Consider the following 16,523-nt stretch of genomic DNA (forward strand, 5'->3'; position numbering starts at 1 on the left):
GTGGCAGCAGTGGTGCTGAGGCTGCTGTCTCTATACAGCACTATTGATGATCAAAGTTGTCAACAAAAGATAAATCAAACGTGCTGTTCAGATGAAGTGTGCAGATTTTGGCCACTTTAGCTCTTTGGAGCCAAGACGACAACATATTGTTGTATTGATTTTAAATTAAGATTCCATCTCCATCACAGTGTCATTAGCATATGAATTTTTTTGGTGATAATGTTCTTTAAAGTAGCAGCAGCATTCAGTTTGCTTTCTTTGTTATTAGGGAACAACTGGTTGTAGAAGTTAGGTAATAACTTTTGAATGATACAACGATTAGAAATGATACAATGATTAGACACATTTCTCTCTGTCTGACTTTAAACTGTGCGCCTTGCTAAGGTCAGCGAACTTTGAGATTGAAATAACTCGATGTCAGACATAGCTCTTGCAGTAAACTTTGCTTCACATTGTAAAATCAGTTACAACCCTTGGGCTTATAATTTACTTCAAACTGCAATAAGAACCACAAGTTTTGATATAACTGAAGTTTATGAACAAAAACTTGGTGCCTGATGATGATGGTGTGGCGTAATCACCTACACAATAACTTACTGTTAATTGTTCTTTTGTCGGAAAGACATAGGTGCACGGAAAGTAACTGCAAAGAAACAGTGGGTGACAGAAGAAATATGACAATTGATTGATGAAAGAAGGAAGTACAAAAATCTTCAGGTAAAGAGAGGAATACAGCAATATAAATCACTTAGGAATGAAATGATTAGGAAGTGCAGGGAGGCCAACATGAAGTGGCTGCAGGAAAAATGTGAAGCAATAAAAAAAGAAATGATCATCAGAGGGACTGTCTCAGTGTGTAGGAAAGTCAAAATGAACTTTGGTGAAATGAAAGGCAAGGTCAGTGACATTAAAAGTGCAATGGGAATTCCACTGTTAAATGGAGAGGAAAGAGTGGATGGGCGGAAAGAATACATTGATGGGGTGGAATTGTCTGATGTGATAGAAGAGGAAATTGGAGTCTATATGGAAAAGATAGGGGATCCAATATTAGAGCTAGTATTTAAAAGAGCTTTGTAGGACTGAAGATCAAATAAGGCTGATATGATAGATAGATAGATAGATAGATAGATAGATGATGATGATGAAGATGATGATGATGATGATGGGTCCCATACTTCTTTACAGAGCGTAGGAGAGCGACACGGGAGACCCGCACCACCTTACTAGGCAAGGTCGTAGTGGAGGTGGTTTGCCATTGCCTTCCTCCGATAGATAGCACTGCATCAGAATTTCTAAAATCATTGGTGGAAGTGGCAGTCAAACAACTATTTGGATTGATCTATAGAAACAGAGGCTGGCGACATACCATCAGACGTGCAGAAATACAAGGGTTGGAACTTAAATAGCGGCAACTATTTATTCACAACCAATACAAAGAGTTACATATTTGCACCTGTTACTGTCCTTCAAAGTAGTCTCCAACTTTGTGTAGAACCCATAGCCAGTGATGTGGAAGGTGTAGTATACTGTTAGAAGAGCATGTTCTGTTGATGGTGCGAATGGAGTGATCTACTGCCTGTCGAATCTCTGGAACAGTTCTGAAGCGAATGATGTGAAGTGGTTCATTCATCTTTGGAATCAAATCAAAGTCACAAGGACCTAAGTCCAGGGAGTATGGTAGATGATATAGTAGTGCCCAGTCCCATCGACCGAATGGAGCAGCCACAGCTTGTGATGTATGTGCCCACGCATTGTCATGCAAAATGATGGGTGGGTTGTGCAGAAAGTGTCGCCACTTCTTTCGCATAGCTGGTCACAGATGATGCTCCAAAAATGAACAGTGAACAGTGAAATTCGCTTCAGAACTATTCCAGAGATTAAACAGGCAGTAGACTGCTCCATTTGCACCATCAACAGAACAGGCTCTGCTAACGGTGTACTATGCCTTCCACATCGCTGGCAACAGGTTCTACACAGTGGTGATGATGACTACTTCAAAGTATAGTAACAGGTGCAAACATGTAACTCTTTTGTATCGATTGTGAATAAATAGTTGTCACTATTTGTTACAACCCTCGTACATCATCCACACAGTTCCAAAGATAGCAAGAGCCCATAAGTGCAAAAACATCACATAATATGTATAATGGCTCATGCATCTGAGTTATTACTGACAAGAATAATATGCAGCAGAATGGAAAAGAAAAATGAGGATCTGGTAGATGATGGTCAATTTGGCTTTAGGAAAGGCAAAGGCACCATTGGAAAAAGTGTTAGCTTAGAACAGTGAAAAATGTTCAAAATTGTAAGAAAATTAGGAGTAAGCTATAGGAAAACATGAGTAATATCCAATTTGTACAAGAACCAAGTGACAATAATAATAGTAGAAGACCATGAATGAAGTGCTCAGATTAAAAAGGATGTAAGATAGTGAGGCAGTCCTTTGGTACTACTGTTCAATCTGTACATCAAAGACACAATGATGAAAATTAAAAAAAAAAAAAAAAAAAAAAAAAAAAAAAAAAAAACAAGTTCAAAGGTGGGATTAAAATTCAAAGTGAAAGGAAATCAGTGACAAGATTTTCTGATGACAGTACTTTCCTCATTGAAAATGTAGAATTTCAGGATATGTTGAATGGAATGAATTATCTAATGAATATGGAATATGGATCAAGAGTAAACTGAAGAAAGATGAAAGTAATGAGAAGTCACAGAAATGAGAATATTGAGAAACATAACATCAGAATTGGGGATCATGAAGTAGATGAAGTTACAGAATTCTGCTACCTATGATGGACAAAGCAAGGAGGACATAAAGAGCAGAGACAAAAAGGGCACTGATGGTCAAGAGATGTCTGCGACTGACAAACATAGGCCTTAATTTGAGGAAGAAATTTCTGAGAAAGTACGTTTTAAGCACAGCATTGTATGGTAGTGAATTGTGGACTGTGGGAATACTGGAAAAGTAGAGAATTGAAGCATTTGAGATGTGGTGAAGAATGTTGAAAAATGAGGTAAGGGATGTAGAGGTTCTCCGCAGAATCTGTGAAGAAAGGAACATACGGCTAACAGAGACAAGCAGAAGGGACAGGATGATAGAACATGTATTAAGACATCAGTGAATAAATTACATACTACTAAAATGACCTGTATAGGGTAAAAAATCCAAAGGAGTATTCATTTGAATGCATTCAACAAATAATTGAAGGTGTAAGTTGAACAACCTTCGTATTAAATTTATTAACACAACCTTTATTACAATAAAGCTTCCATTTCTTGGTACTGAAGAAACACAGTAGTAAAACTTCAACTTAGTAACACAGTTCATTTAAAGGAAAACACACTGGACCAAATCCCAATAATATTAACAATAATGTAAAAGGCAATAAAATAGTCAAAGGAAACCATTAGTCTATGGCTATATTTTCCTCTTTTCTTAATATAAATTTGTTTAATTGCTTTTACATCAAACCACATAAGACACTTTAACATTAATTAACTTTCATGGCATCTCTGTCCATAATATGAAATTGCTGCCAGAAATTCAAGCCATTGACCAAAATCTTTTATCATCAACAAACATCCACAGACCACCTTGATAAATAAACATCAATCGTGTTTTAAGTAATACCTTACATTAGAGTTTAGAAAACACACAAATAGCAATCTAATAATAGGACTGGCATTAAACAAATGTATAATCATTGACAAATAGTTCCCATAACATTAAAGAAATACTAAACAGAAAATAAATATTTCTAGAGATTTTAATCCCAAGAAATTCAGGTACCACCATTACAGATCTGCAGCAAGAAAATGCACCATTCTGTCACCTGGACGAGCAGTCAAACCCTCCCCGGGCCACTTGCAGTTACAACCAATCCCATGCTAGCATGGTAACCAGTGCACAGAATATAATCAGGCTTCTACAACTAAACTGAGAATAAAAATTAGTTAACTGAAATAACATACACTTCCATACATTCACTTATTATTGGCTGCAATGTGCCCAGTGGACAGTAACACAGGGAAACAGAACAGTCTTATAACTATTTTTCAAATTTAAACTTGGCAGATAAATATGTCCATACTGGCAAAACAACTTCTTTCTGAATTTCAAAACTTAGCAAACAAATGTACCTGTGACCACTTGAACCACTCGTAAGGTGATACTAACACTGTCAGTTAGAACCTTGGAATGTCCAGAAGGACACACATTCAAAATTCAACAGCGAAGGCATTGTACAACAATGATAATGAGCTACAACCCAAGCCTAGTCCCCCACAGTTCAGTGTTCCAGCTCACCATCTTAACTGTCATCCAAAGCTGCCACAACACTGTTCTTTCCAGACGATAAGTGTTGTTTGTACTAAGGTTGGTTGAAATCGATCCAGGGGTTTAGAAGACACACACACACACACACACACACACACACACACACACACACTCTTTCCTCTATTTCCCAGCTGAAAAATAGCTGTTTACGACAAATGCTAGTATGTTGGATGATTTATTGATTATTTTGGCCCATTATAGCTTTATATAGTGGTATCTGACATGCCCCATGGGACTTTCTTAGTTGAATGATTGTTACAACTTTTATTATGAGTTACGCTGAGGCAGCATGCTCTTGTTAAAACTTGGGATTCAGTATTAGTGTATTTCGAAATACACTTAATGCATTGTGTTCCTGTTTTTGTTATTCAAAACACCTTATAACAAATCACTGCATATAGGGTGTCCCAGGAGGAATGGTCAGTATTCAAGGGTATGAAAGAAATTATCATTCTAAGCAAGAAAGTCGAGTAAACAGGAGTTCTAAAATGTGTATATTAAGAGCTATGAGCAGTTCATAATTTTCGATGCTGTGTAACAAATCTCCTCTACTGCAAGATGTTTGCTTTCTACATTTTATGAGGTGGTAAGATTGACCAAAACAAGAAAAAAAGGTCCAGTACACATGGGATCTAAAGCACGTACTGTAAGAGCTGTGAGAACTTGCTTGCTACTGTGAAACACATCTCTTTGCTGAACAAGTGCTCATAGCCAATCTTCACTAGACCTTTTTTGCTTCAAACGATCATTGCTGACATATCCTTGAATATTTACCATTCCGCCTGAGCAATGTGTCTGCTTCTGAGATATGTATGCACAGACAATTGCACTAAAGAAATAGTTTCATAACTTATAAAAGTATATTAAGGAAATTGAATTTTTTTTTTGTTAATATGGATCTGATGTTTTATCTTCAACAATGTTTTTGCTCGACCTATATTTTCTTTGGATCTTTGAATGATTAGAGCCAGATAGTGATTCTAAAATCGTAGTGGTGGTGGTAATCACAATTTTGCCTGACTATTTGATTAGGAACACGTAATTATTGACCATAGGAAAAAACATTTGTGTTTCAAAAAGTTGTACCTGAGTAACATGGCATTGAATCCAGAAGAGTGTCGGTTATCCCACTAATTCTCTAATGTTTTACTAATCAAAACAAAACAAAGCAAAAATCTAAGCTCGCCCTTCTTCACACCACTAGTTATTAACCTTCCTCTTCATGCATTGGCTTCTACATGTCATAAAAAAAATTTCCCAATATGAATCTACATAATACTGTACCAGTCGTACTCAAACACCATGTCTGGTTTGATAATAATTTGACACTCCTTTACTATCTTTCAATGTATTAATATAAATGTATACAATATAATGGAAGGAAACATTCCACGTGGGAAAAATTATATATAAAAACAAAGATGAGGTGACTTACCGAACAAAAGCGCTGGCAGGTCGATAGACACACAAACAAACACAAACATACACACAAAATTCAAGCTTTCGCAACAAACTGTTGCCTCATCAGGAAAGAGGGAAGGAGAGGGGAAGACAAAAGGAAGTGGGTTTTAAGGGAGAGGGTAAGGAGTCATTCCAATCCCGGGAGCGGGATTGGAATGACTCCTTACCCTCTCCCTTAAAACCCACTTCCTTTCGTCTTCCCCTCTCCTTCCCTCTTTCCTGATGAGGCAACAGTTTGTTGCGAAAGCTTGAATTTTGTGTGTATGTTTGTGTTTGTTTGTGTGTCTATCGACCTGCCAGCGCTTTTGTTCGGTAAGTCACCTCATCTTTGTTTTTATATATAAATGTATACAATATTATACATCCCAAATTTCAGTGGCTGGCTCTGACTTCATATGCTCACTAAACCTTCGACAATTTTTCTGTAGACAAAGGAGCATCTTTTAATTCATTACATCATTGTAGTAATAGCAGCCTTTGCCCTTAGTGACAGCATGTTCTATGATCTGTTGTACCCTGGCAGCATCTGTGATCCAGGTTATCACTGGTAGGTGGCTCTGTTGCTGCCCCACCTCTCTCAAGCAGTGTAAGATGCATGCAACATAATACTTACAGCTGCAGTTAACATACATTACAACATATAAATTTTATCTTTTTCTTCATTGTTAAAAAATTATTTAGCAGCTTGACATTGTTTATGGTGGAAATGTGTAGAAGGAAGACGCTCACTTAAATCAGGACAAAGTAGTATCTTAAAAGAGGTGCCTAAGACATGACTGTGGACCCATTATGTACCACAGTGGTATTTCCATGACTATGTTGTCTGTATAATTGTCCCACAATAACACAAAACACATGATGCTAAACTAATATGCTAAGCAGGTAAGGCAGTAATATCTTTTTTTATGTTTTCCATTATCAAACTTTCCTTAGTTATATTCTTGGGATCTGATTTGCTTAATATAGCTAAATGAAAGGGTATTTTTATTGTATCGTATGTATTTCGCTTCTTTTTATTTGTGAAGCATCTTCAGTGACCTGTAAACTTCTATTATATAATAATTACAGATTTGTTATTTATTTAAAGTTTTGTTATTCTATTCTTGTTAGAGGAATTCAACCTTTTGTAGCACAGGGCTCATAATGTTAAATTAATATTTGTTTCTACTTACAATTTTAGTCTTGTTAGTGCATATGTATCATCCTGAAGCTGTATTTAGATGATTTGTGTACACATAATGTCCGATTTTCAGCATTCAATGAATAAATTTGGACCTGATGCGTCACTTCCACTGATTACTGTGTTTTCTTCTGTTTTGGTATTGAACTACACACACTATACAAACAAAAGATGAATGTAAAACACAGAGTGACAGTTGGCAATGCTATGTACAGTAAATGAACCAAATCAAAAGTGAAATGTTAAGTCAAAATGTGTTTGTAAAATCTTATAAATCGGACTTCTTGGGTTCTCAAATCATCCAAGTATAACTCCAGGATGGCACATAGATGCTAATGTGATCACAAATCATAAGTAGAAACAAATATTAATTTAACACCATGAAACTAATGCACCTGAAGCAAGAGAGTAATGAAGAACTGTAATGTAATGACAAATCTGTAATTATTATGTAACACAAATCTTGTACACTAAAACCAACTGTATTACAGGCCACTGAAAATGCTTTGTACATAAAAAGAAGTGAAATGTGCATGGCACAATAACAGCCGCATTTTGTTTAGTTGCATTAGAGGAACCACTTTCCCAAGTCAAGATAATAATAGTTGACAGTTCCTTTTAGACCTTCTGGAGGCTATGTTACTGGTGAACAAAAATGAAATTCAGTCACCTGACAAAGCACAATTTTAGGGAGGATAAGATAATGCCCATCTCCTGTTTACTTCTATCTCTATTCTTGACCACAGCCATATGCCCATGAATCACGTATCAGCAATAGTCCAATGGCTTGTGATTGCTGTTGAATAGCAGCTCAAAACAAGGGAGCTGCAAAATATGCATGCATGTATGTCACTGATGCTTTGGCCACCTTCTGTTGCTTGTCCAATGTCCAGGGACCTTTGAAACAACATCCAAACTACCTACCTACCAGCAGTAGCTCTTCTGATACTAAATTTTTGTTATTTCTTGAGATTTTCCTCTGTACAAAGGTTATTCTCCAACATAACAAATACCCAGAAATTATTACATTTGTTACATAAGATCTTAATTTATCTCCTCAAGATGTCCCTCCAGGTATTTCGATCTTGTGTACCTTCTTCCTCTGTGCCAAGTTTCCTAGTTGTTAATTGTTCATTTTGGTGACAGGTGGTTATAGGGTGTCCCTTCTCTTTTTTCCATCTGGTTCCTGTTCCAGGATCATTTTCAGAATTCTGCCTTCTCTATTCTTCTTACATGCGCATACCATCGTAACTTTCTTCTATACGTCACATCGTGTATTCTTTCTCTTACTTCCATTCTCTTTATTATTTCATCGTCTCTTACTTTCTCTTTTCTAGAAATTCTTGCTAATCTTCTCCAGAAGTCCATTTCTAATGCCTGAGTTTTTATAGGTGTTTCAGAGTAGCAATCCAAGTTCCACTCCATACATAAGTACTCTCTCTAGTATTGATTTATTTATGTTTTCTTTTTGGTTCAGTTGATTACATTTATGCTCCATAAGACTGAGTTGAGCGTCACAGTGACCTTCCTTTCACTGTTAACTCGTGAGTTAATTTCTACCTCTGATTTTCGTTCCATCTCTAAAATTCTCTGATTTTCCCTCCATTACTAGAACGTATCCCAAATAACAGAAAGTGTTGACCTTCTTAATTTTCTTTCCCTCTATTTATAAGTCATCTGGAGCATTAGTCAGGTTTCTGTTTTCTGGTAGTTAATCTTCACTCCCCAGTTTCTGTATTCCATTGCTAATTTGATATACATATAATTTGCATCCACCCCATGTTGTGCTATAATTACTTGATCATCAGCAAATAGTAGGTGATGTAAATAAACTCCATCTTTAATTTCTAGCCCCATCCCATTGCATTTACAAGACCATGTCTTAAGACTGGTGTCTACATAGATTTTAATCAATGCTGGTGACATGGGATAGCCTTGTAACAGACCATAGCTTGTTTTAAATTTCTGGGAAAGTGTACTACCAATTTTAACTTGGCATATGTTACCTTTATAAATTTCTTGTACTATTTTAACTATAGGGCTGTTTACATTTGCCATATGTAATGCTCTCCAAAGTAGTTTTCTCAGCACAGTAGCATGTGCTTTTCCTAAATCTATAAAAATTAATCTTATATTTTTTTATCTTTCCCTATGTTCCTCTAAGATCTGTCATAATGTGAAAATAGGGTCTACACATGATCTATGAGCTGTGAAGCTACAGTGTTCTTCCTTGGTTTTAAAATTTATTTCCATCTTATTTTTAATTATTTTCTCAAAAATTCTCATTAAGGTATTATAACACAAATTTCTCGATAGTTTGAGCAGTGGCTTTTGTGATCTTCTTTCTTAAATATTGTATTAATATAGCTCAGCTTCATTTCTGTGGGTATATTGAATCTCGTGTAACATTTTATTGAATAACCATGTTATTAGTTTCACAATTTTGTCACCACCTTATTTTAAGAGCTTCAGATTGATACTGCCTGGTCCAGGTGATTTACCATTCTTCCCTGTTCATAATACCTTTCTCGCCTTGCTTTTTAAAACTTGGATCTCCTCCCCTTCCTGTTCCTTTTCTTCGCTGTTCCTTCCTCCAGATACTCCTCTCTATCCTCATTTAATAATTTCCGGAAATATTCTTCCCATTCTTTTGGTGTTGTCAGTTGAAGATAGGTTTTGGCATTCATCTCTTGTCAGAGTCCTATTAATACTGGCCACACTACTTTTGCTTTCACAAAACCTAGTTTTCAATTGACATTGGCACACATTCTTTCCCATGCTTCATTCTTTGCTATCCTTACCTTTTTTATCACTTCATTCTTTGTTTCCTTTCAGATTATTCTTGTTACTTCAGATTTATCATTCAACCACTGGTTGAATGCATTTATCTTTTCTTTAACTGCCACCTCTATTTCTTCCAACCACCACTCTGCTGTACAGCTGTAGTTGTTTCATCTTATTCTAAGAACAATGTTGGTGTAGTGACTTCCTGTGGCATCTCATGAAAAACTACTTGCTTTCCAGTGTCATGTAATAGTTCTAAGGAAACAGTGTAACCATATGCTAGGTGTGTTCATTTTGATATACTGTCAAATGTGACGGTTGATGTGAAGCATATTAAATGATGTTATAAAGAAGTTCTGTCAATGGAAAGAATAGAATAAGTTGTCTGGGTGCTCTGTCTGATGCTAGGAAGCTGCCCCTATGTTTTTCACAGAAGAACTACACTTAAAGAGTGACTATGTGCAGTTCTATTCTTAATTGTCAAGATGCTAGATAGGTTGAAGGTTGTCTGGAACAGAAAACTTGAATATTTTTAACAGAAGACTAAAGTTGGTGCTGAATCCTCTCAGGAGACACTTCACTCAGAAGCGAGGCATCTAATATTAAAAAACATTACAGATGTAGTAACAATTCCTGTTAGCATGCCTCACAACTCCAAATAGTGGGTGATGTGATTAAACCTTTCCAGGTGCACTGTGACAGCTTTCACAATGAAAGGCTTCTTCAAGGAGACCATGCCTCAATTCCAGGTGGTTTAGTTGAGGAAGTCTCCAATATCCGTGATAAGGCATTGAACATATACCTCTTGGAATGGAATCTCAAGCGAAATCATAATTAAAGGATTAAAAAAAAATTGAAACAATGATATCACAGGCTGCTGCCTTAAGCAAGCTAACAGAGGTTGCAAAGGATAAAAATACGTATAAACCACTTCCTTTGGTTTATTTAATTTGACCTTGGATTACAGAAATTTACACAATCAATAAATGGCATAAGTAGTCTGCAATAGGTAATGAAAGATTTAAGGAAGCATCAGATGTAGAAGTTAAAGAAGAGTTTTGTCAAAGTGATATTTTCCCCTTACATTTGTGGGTATAAGCAAACAAGGTACATAGAGTGTGTTGTTTCATAATGCTGCAAGCCCTTGTGGCAGAATGTGAAACTGTATTTGACAAAGCCAGAGCTCATCTGGAATTTATTCAAAAGTTGTAAGAATGACTTTTTAGGTATCAAATATAGTAGAAATAATGATTTCGTACTGGAACTCTGTGTAGCCTCTAATTTATCTCTTAATTTATGCTCTGAGCTCTTTCAGGACATAAGTGGAAAAAAGTCGTAGTGCACTGCAGCATTTGTTAATAGAATCTTAACACCAAACGAGACAACACACTGTACAGTTGCAGAAAAGAAATTGCAAAGAAAGGAGATGTATGATTTTAATCAAAAATCTTACCTTATGGAAATGAGGAGCCCATAAATTATTGCCATTTGTGTAGAACTTCAGTTACATTTATTAGTAAATGTATGTATATTCCAATGGCCAGATATCAAAATATAATTATTTCTTAAGGAAACTGTTTATTGTAGTGATTAAAAATGTGGTGGTGGTGGTGGTGGTGGTGGTAGTAATGAAAGTATTTATAACAAGAGTTTTTTGTATTTTCACCACTTCCTCCTTAGTTGCAACTGCAGTATATCATGAACAGAATAACAAAATGATTGACAGCTAGTTGTATACAGGACAGCTATCACAACAAGCAATCAGAGCATGACTTTGATCATGACTTCACTTCTATTCACCATTGTCATATCGCTCTGCTATGTCAGGTACTCGCTGCTAGTGTCTGTTGTAGATGAAGCTTTGCAACTGCCAGCATAATAATGGTCATTATTTTTCATGGTTTGTATTGTTTCTCTTTGTCACATGGTTGGGTGGTGTTATGTCCCAAACTGATGGCAAAAGTGCACAGAAAAGTGCTAAGACTGCTACCACTGTGCTAAGCAAATCAAACATTACACGTTAATGGGCAGTGTGTGAATGAGTTCAGAAAGGAAAGGATCAGCTGTTTCTGTTGCAGCAATATTGTATGAGCAGAGAAACATGAATGTACAATATTGCCCCCTCCTGTGCTTGAGTGTCAGTCATTTTGTTCTTGTTTAAATATTATGTAGAATGAACTATACAGACATCATTTTTCAGACTGAAGATAGTTTATTACCAGAAGTGAATTAATAAAAAGGAACTTCCATTAAATTGTAGTATTATTGATTTATCATCTCGGTAGTGACCTTCATAGCTGTTGGAACAAAAGTACTGACAGGAGGTAGTACAGCAAGCTGCCTCCATTTGGTGATTTCCAGAGGGTTGATACACCATTAATTTCCTTCTTCTTCTTCTTCTTCTTCTTCTTTTTCTTTTTCTTCTTCTTCGCGGATGGATAACTTACGACCACGCGTAATCAACATTTGTTGACCTTCCTTTTCGCCCAGTATTCCTTCATAAACAACGAATGGGCTAGCTTTCGTTGCATAGACCATGTATGTCAGTTAGTTTTTCTCTCTTCTTCCTCAAAACCCCGTGTGTTTGTGATTTTTCTGATTTCATTTCTATCATGTAGATTTGGAGACCCTAATTCTCTCAGGTCTTTTTCCGTCTGTTTGTACCAGTTCGGTCTTGTAGTTTTGTTCTTTAAAAATGTATGGATTTTGTGCGTTAACCTGTTTGAGTCCATTCTTTCTAAATGCCCCATGAATTGGCTTCTTCTCTTGCACAATGTGTCTGTTATTTTGGAGATATATTTATATATATTTCTGCATTGGGTTTTGGATAATGCACACCATCTTTAGTTTTTGGTCCTAGGATTTTCCTCATTATTTTATGTTCTTTCACTTCTAATTACTCTTTTAGTGTTCTGTGTTGAAGGTTTAGTGTCTCAGATGCATAGAGAGCTTCAGGTTTACTTACTGTTGTGTAGTGTCGTATTTTGCAGTTCCACGAGAGACTCTTTTTGTTGTAAATGTTTTTTGTTAATTGAAACGCCGTCTCCGTTTCCTGGACTCTTGATCTGACAGATTTCTTTTCATTACAATTTTCTGCAATCCGTTCACATAAATATTTAAATTCTTTTACTCGAGAGATGTAGTTATAACCAATTTTGAGATCAGAAGGTGCATCTTTGATGTCAGTCATAAATTTTGTTTTTTCAAATGAAATTTGTAATCCCATTTTTGCTGCCTGCTCTTGTAATAATTCTACCTGTTTCTGTGCATCGGTAATGTCTTGTGCAATCAGTGCCATGTCATCAGCAAATGCTAAACAGTCTAATTGCTTTATTATTTACAAATGTTCCAGTTACTCCAGAATTCATGTCTACAACGATTTCCTAAAATCACTGGAAATATTAAATTCAAACATCAAATGACATGGTGTTGGATTGTTTTTACTATCAGAATTCAGTTAGCTAGTTTTATCTTCTCCATAAAACCTGCTTACTCAGTTACAAGGTATAAAAGTGGACAATATATATTAGTTTAAATTGTAAGACATTTCCAGGAGCAGATGTGGACTCTGACCACAATCTCTTGGTTATGATCTGTGAATTAAAACTTAAGAAACTGCAAAAAGGTGGAAATTTAAGGAGATGGGACCTGGATAAACTGACTAAACTAGAGGTTGTACAGAGTTTCAGGGAGAGCATAAGGGAACAATTGACAGCAATGGGGGAAAGAAATACAGTAGAAGAAGAATGGGTAGCTCTGAGGGATGAAGTAGTGAAGGCAGCAGAGGATCAAGTAGGTAAAAAGACGAGGGCTAGTAGAAATCCTTGCGTAACAGAAGATATATTGAATTTAATTGATTAAAGGAGAAAATATAAAAATGCAGTAAATGAAGCAGGCAAAAAGGAATACAAACGTCTCAAAAATGAGATCCATAGGAAGTGCAAAATTGCTAAGCAGGCATGGCTAGAGGACAAATGTAAGGATGTAGAGGCTTATCTCACTAGGGGTAAGATAGATACAGCCTACAGGAAAATTAAAGAGACCTTTGGAGAAAAGAGAGCCACTTGTATGAATATCAAGAGCTCAGATGGAAACCCAGTTCTAAGCAAAGAAGGGAAAGCTGAAAGGTGGAAGGAGTATAGAGAGGGTCTATACAAGGGCGATGTACTTGAGGACAATATTAATGGAAATGGAAGAGGATGTAGATGAAGAGGAAAGGGGAGATATGATACTGCGTGAAGAGTTTGACAGAGCACTGAGAGACCTGAGTCGAAACAAGGCCCCGGGAGTAGACAACATTCCATTAGAACTACTGACAGCCTCGGGAGAGCCAGTCCTGACAAAACTCTACCATCTGGTGAGCAAGATGTATGAAACAGGCGAAATACCCTGAGACTTCAAGAAGAATATAATAATTCCAATACCAAAGAAAGCAGGTGTTGACAGATGTGAAAATTACCGAACTATCAATTTAATAAGTCACAGCTGCAAAACACTAACACGAATTCTTTACAGACGAATGGAAAAACTGGTAGAAGCGGACCTCGGGGAAGATCAGTTTGGATTCCGTAGAAATGTTGGAACACGTGAGGCAATACTGACCCTACGACTTATCTTAGAAGCTAGATTAAGGAAAGGCAAACCTACGTTTCTAGCATTTGTAGACTTAGAGAAAGCTTTTGACAATGTTGACTGGAATACTCTCTTTCAAATTCTGAAGGTGGCAGGGGTAAAATACAGGGAGCGAAAGGCTATTTACAATTTGTACAGAAACCAGATGGCAGTTACAAGAGTTGAGGGACATGAAAGGGAAGCAGTGATTGGGAAGGGAGTGAGACAGGGTTGTAGTCTATCCCCAATGTTATTCAATCTGTATATGGAGCAAGCAGTGAAGGAAACAAAAGAAAAATTTGGAATAGGTATTAAAATCCATGGAGAAGAAATAAAAACTTTGAGGTTCGCCGATGACATCGTAATTCTGTCAGAGACAGCAAAGGACTTGGAAGAGCAGTTAAACGGAATGGATAGTGCCTTGAAAGGAGGATATAAGATGAACATCAACAAAAGCAAAACGAGGATAATGGAATGTAGTCGAATTAAGTCGGGTGATGCTGAGGGAATTAGATTAGGAAATGAGACACTTAAAGTTGTAAAGAAGTTTTGCTATTTGGGGAGCAAAATAACTGATGATGGTCGAAGTAGAGAGGATATAAAAAGTAGACTGGCAATGGCAAGGAAAGCGTTTCTGAAGAAGATAAATTTGTTAACATCAAGTATAGATTTAAATGTCAGGAAGTCGTTTCTGAAAGTATTTGTATGGAGTGTAGCCGTGTATGGAAGCGAAACATGGACGATAAATAGTTTGGACAAGAAGAGAATAGAAGCTTTCGAAATGTGGTGCTACAGAAGAATGCTGAAGATTAGATGGGTAGATGACATACTAATGAGGAAGTATTGAATAGGATTGGGGAGAAAAGAAGTTTGTGGCACAACTTGACCAGAAGAAGGGATTGGTTGGTAGGACATTTTCTGAGGCATCAAGGGATCACAAATTTAGTATTGGAGGGCAGCGTGGAGGGTAAAAATCGTAGAGGGAGACCAAGAGATGAATACACTAAGCAGATTCAGAAGGATGTAGGTTGCAGTAGGTACTGGGAGATGAAGAAGCTTGCACAGGATAGAGTAGCATGGAGAGCTGCATCAAACCAGTCTCAGGACTGAAGACCACAACAACAACAGTTGCCCCCAGGTGCCAAAAGCTTTTACCCTGTGATGATAACAATTAAGATGATAGTAGTTATGTCCTAGAGAAAGAAAGTTGCCCATATTGCTTTGTTGTGGATGAAGACCTGTACATTGGTATAGTTGACACACTGTCAACAACCTATAATCTTGGGACTTAGCACCTTAAGTGTTAATAAGTTTGTTATTTTAGTGACTTGCGCCATCCCCTTTTTTTTTCTCCATCCCAGATAATTATGCTTACGCAAAGTCAGAAATGAAAATAAATTCACCCATTAAAATACTATCCTAAACTACAATGCTGTTTAAATTTGATGTAGATTTATATTATTTTCCTGTGTGATTGATGGATGTTTTATGAATGCTGATATCTCACCTTTACATTGTAGCAGGACGTTAGTGAAGTTGACATATTCAATGATGAATGTGAACACAATGTAACAATAGCAACAACAGAGGACAACTCAAACGATGAAAATGATGTAGATGATGAGACAATGTCAGGTATGTTGAGATACATATGAATTTAATACAGATTTAATGCTTTATCAGTATAACAGTTCACATACTGCTTGTTCAAAACATTCGAATCAATTCTTGGATGTTTTTCTGATAAATATTTGTTATTAGTTTAATGGTTTGTAGATGAACAGCATATTTATAAGTACCAGTAAGTGCTAAGTACACTACATGTTTTTGTAAAATGAAGACAACATTTTCTGAAAAATTATGAGGGGCAATCCAAAAATTTCCATTTGAGGGCGTTGCTGCAGAGTACTGCAATTTAGCATGACTCTGTCGGCAATAGATAAGCAGCAGATGTAGGCAAGGGATTAGTATGGTATTTGTACCTTCCAACGTGCGTGCAGTAAATGCAGAAATGTGAACTATAGTGACGTTATTATCAAATGTATTCAGACAGGACCAACATGCTGTCATTCTCTTCTTGGTTGCTGAAGGACAAACAGTGGTAGATATCCATCAAAGAATTTGTGCGAGGCAACATGTCTGTAGAAAACA

At 36.6% G+C, this 16,523-nt stretch overlaps 1 protein-coding gene across 2 annotated transcripts in view; it reads left to right on the forward strand.

Moving 5' to 3' along the window:
• Positions 1 to 16,523, forward strand: part of LOC124715343 (E3 ubiquitin-protein ligase TRIM37-like) — a 291,007-nt gene that overhangs the window by 136,767 nt on the left and 137,717 nt on the right. Inside the window, exon 10 of one of the 2 annotated variants that reach the window (XM_047243092.1) lies at positions 15,893 to 16,007. In XM_047243092.1, the coding sequence (XP_047099048.1) occupies positions 15,893 to 16,007 (115 nt within the window). The remainder of the gene's footprint in view (positions 1 to 15,892; positions 16,008 to 16,523) is intronic. The other variant, XM_047243093.1, reaches the window with a different exon arrangement.

This window comes from Schistocerca piceifrons, chromosome 1, assembly GCF_021461385.2.
Source record: "Schistocerca piceifrons isolate TAMUIC-IGC-003096 chromosome 1, iqSchPice1.1, whole genome shotgun sequence".
NCBI lineage: Eukaryota > Metazoa > Arthropoda > Insecta > Orthoptera > Acrididae > Schistocerca > Schistocerca piceifrons.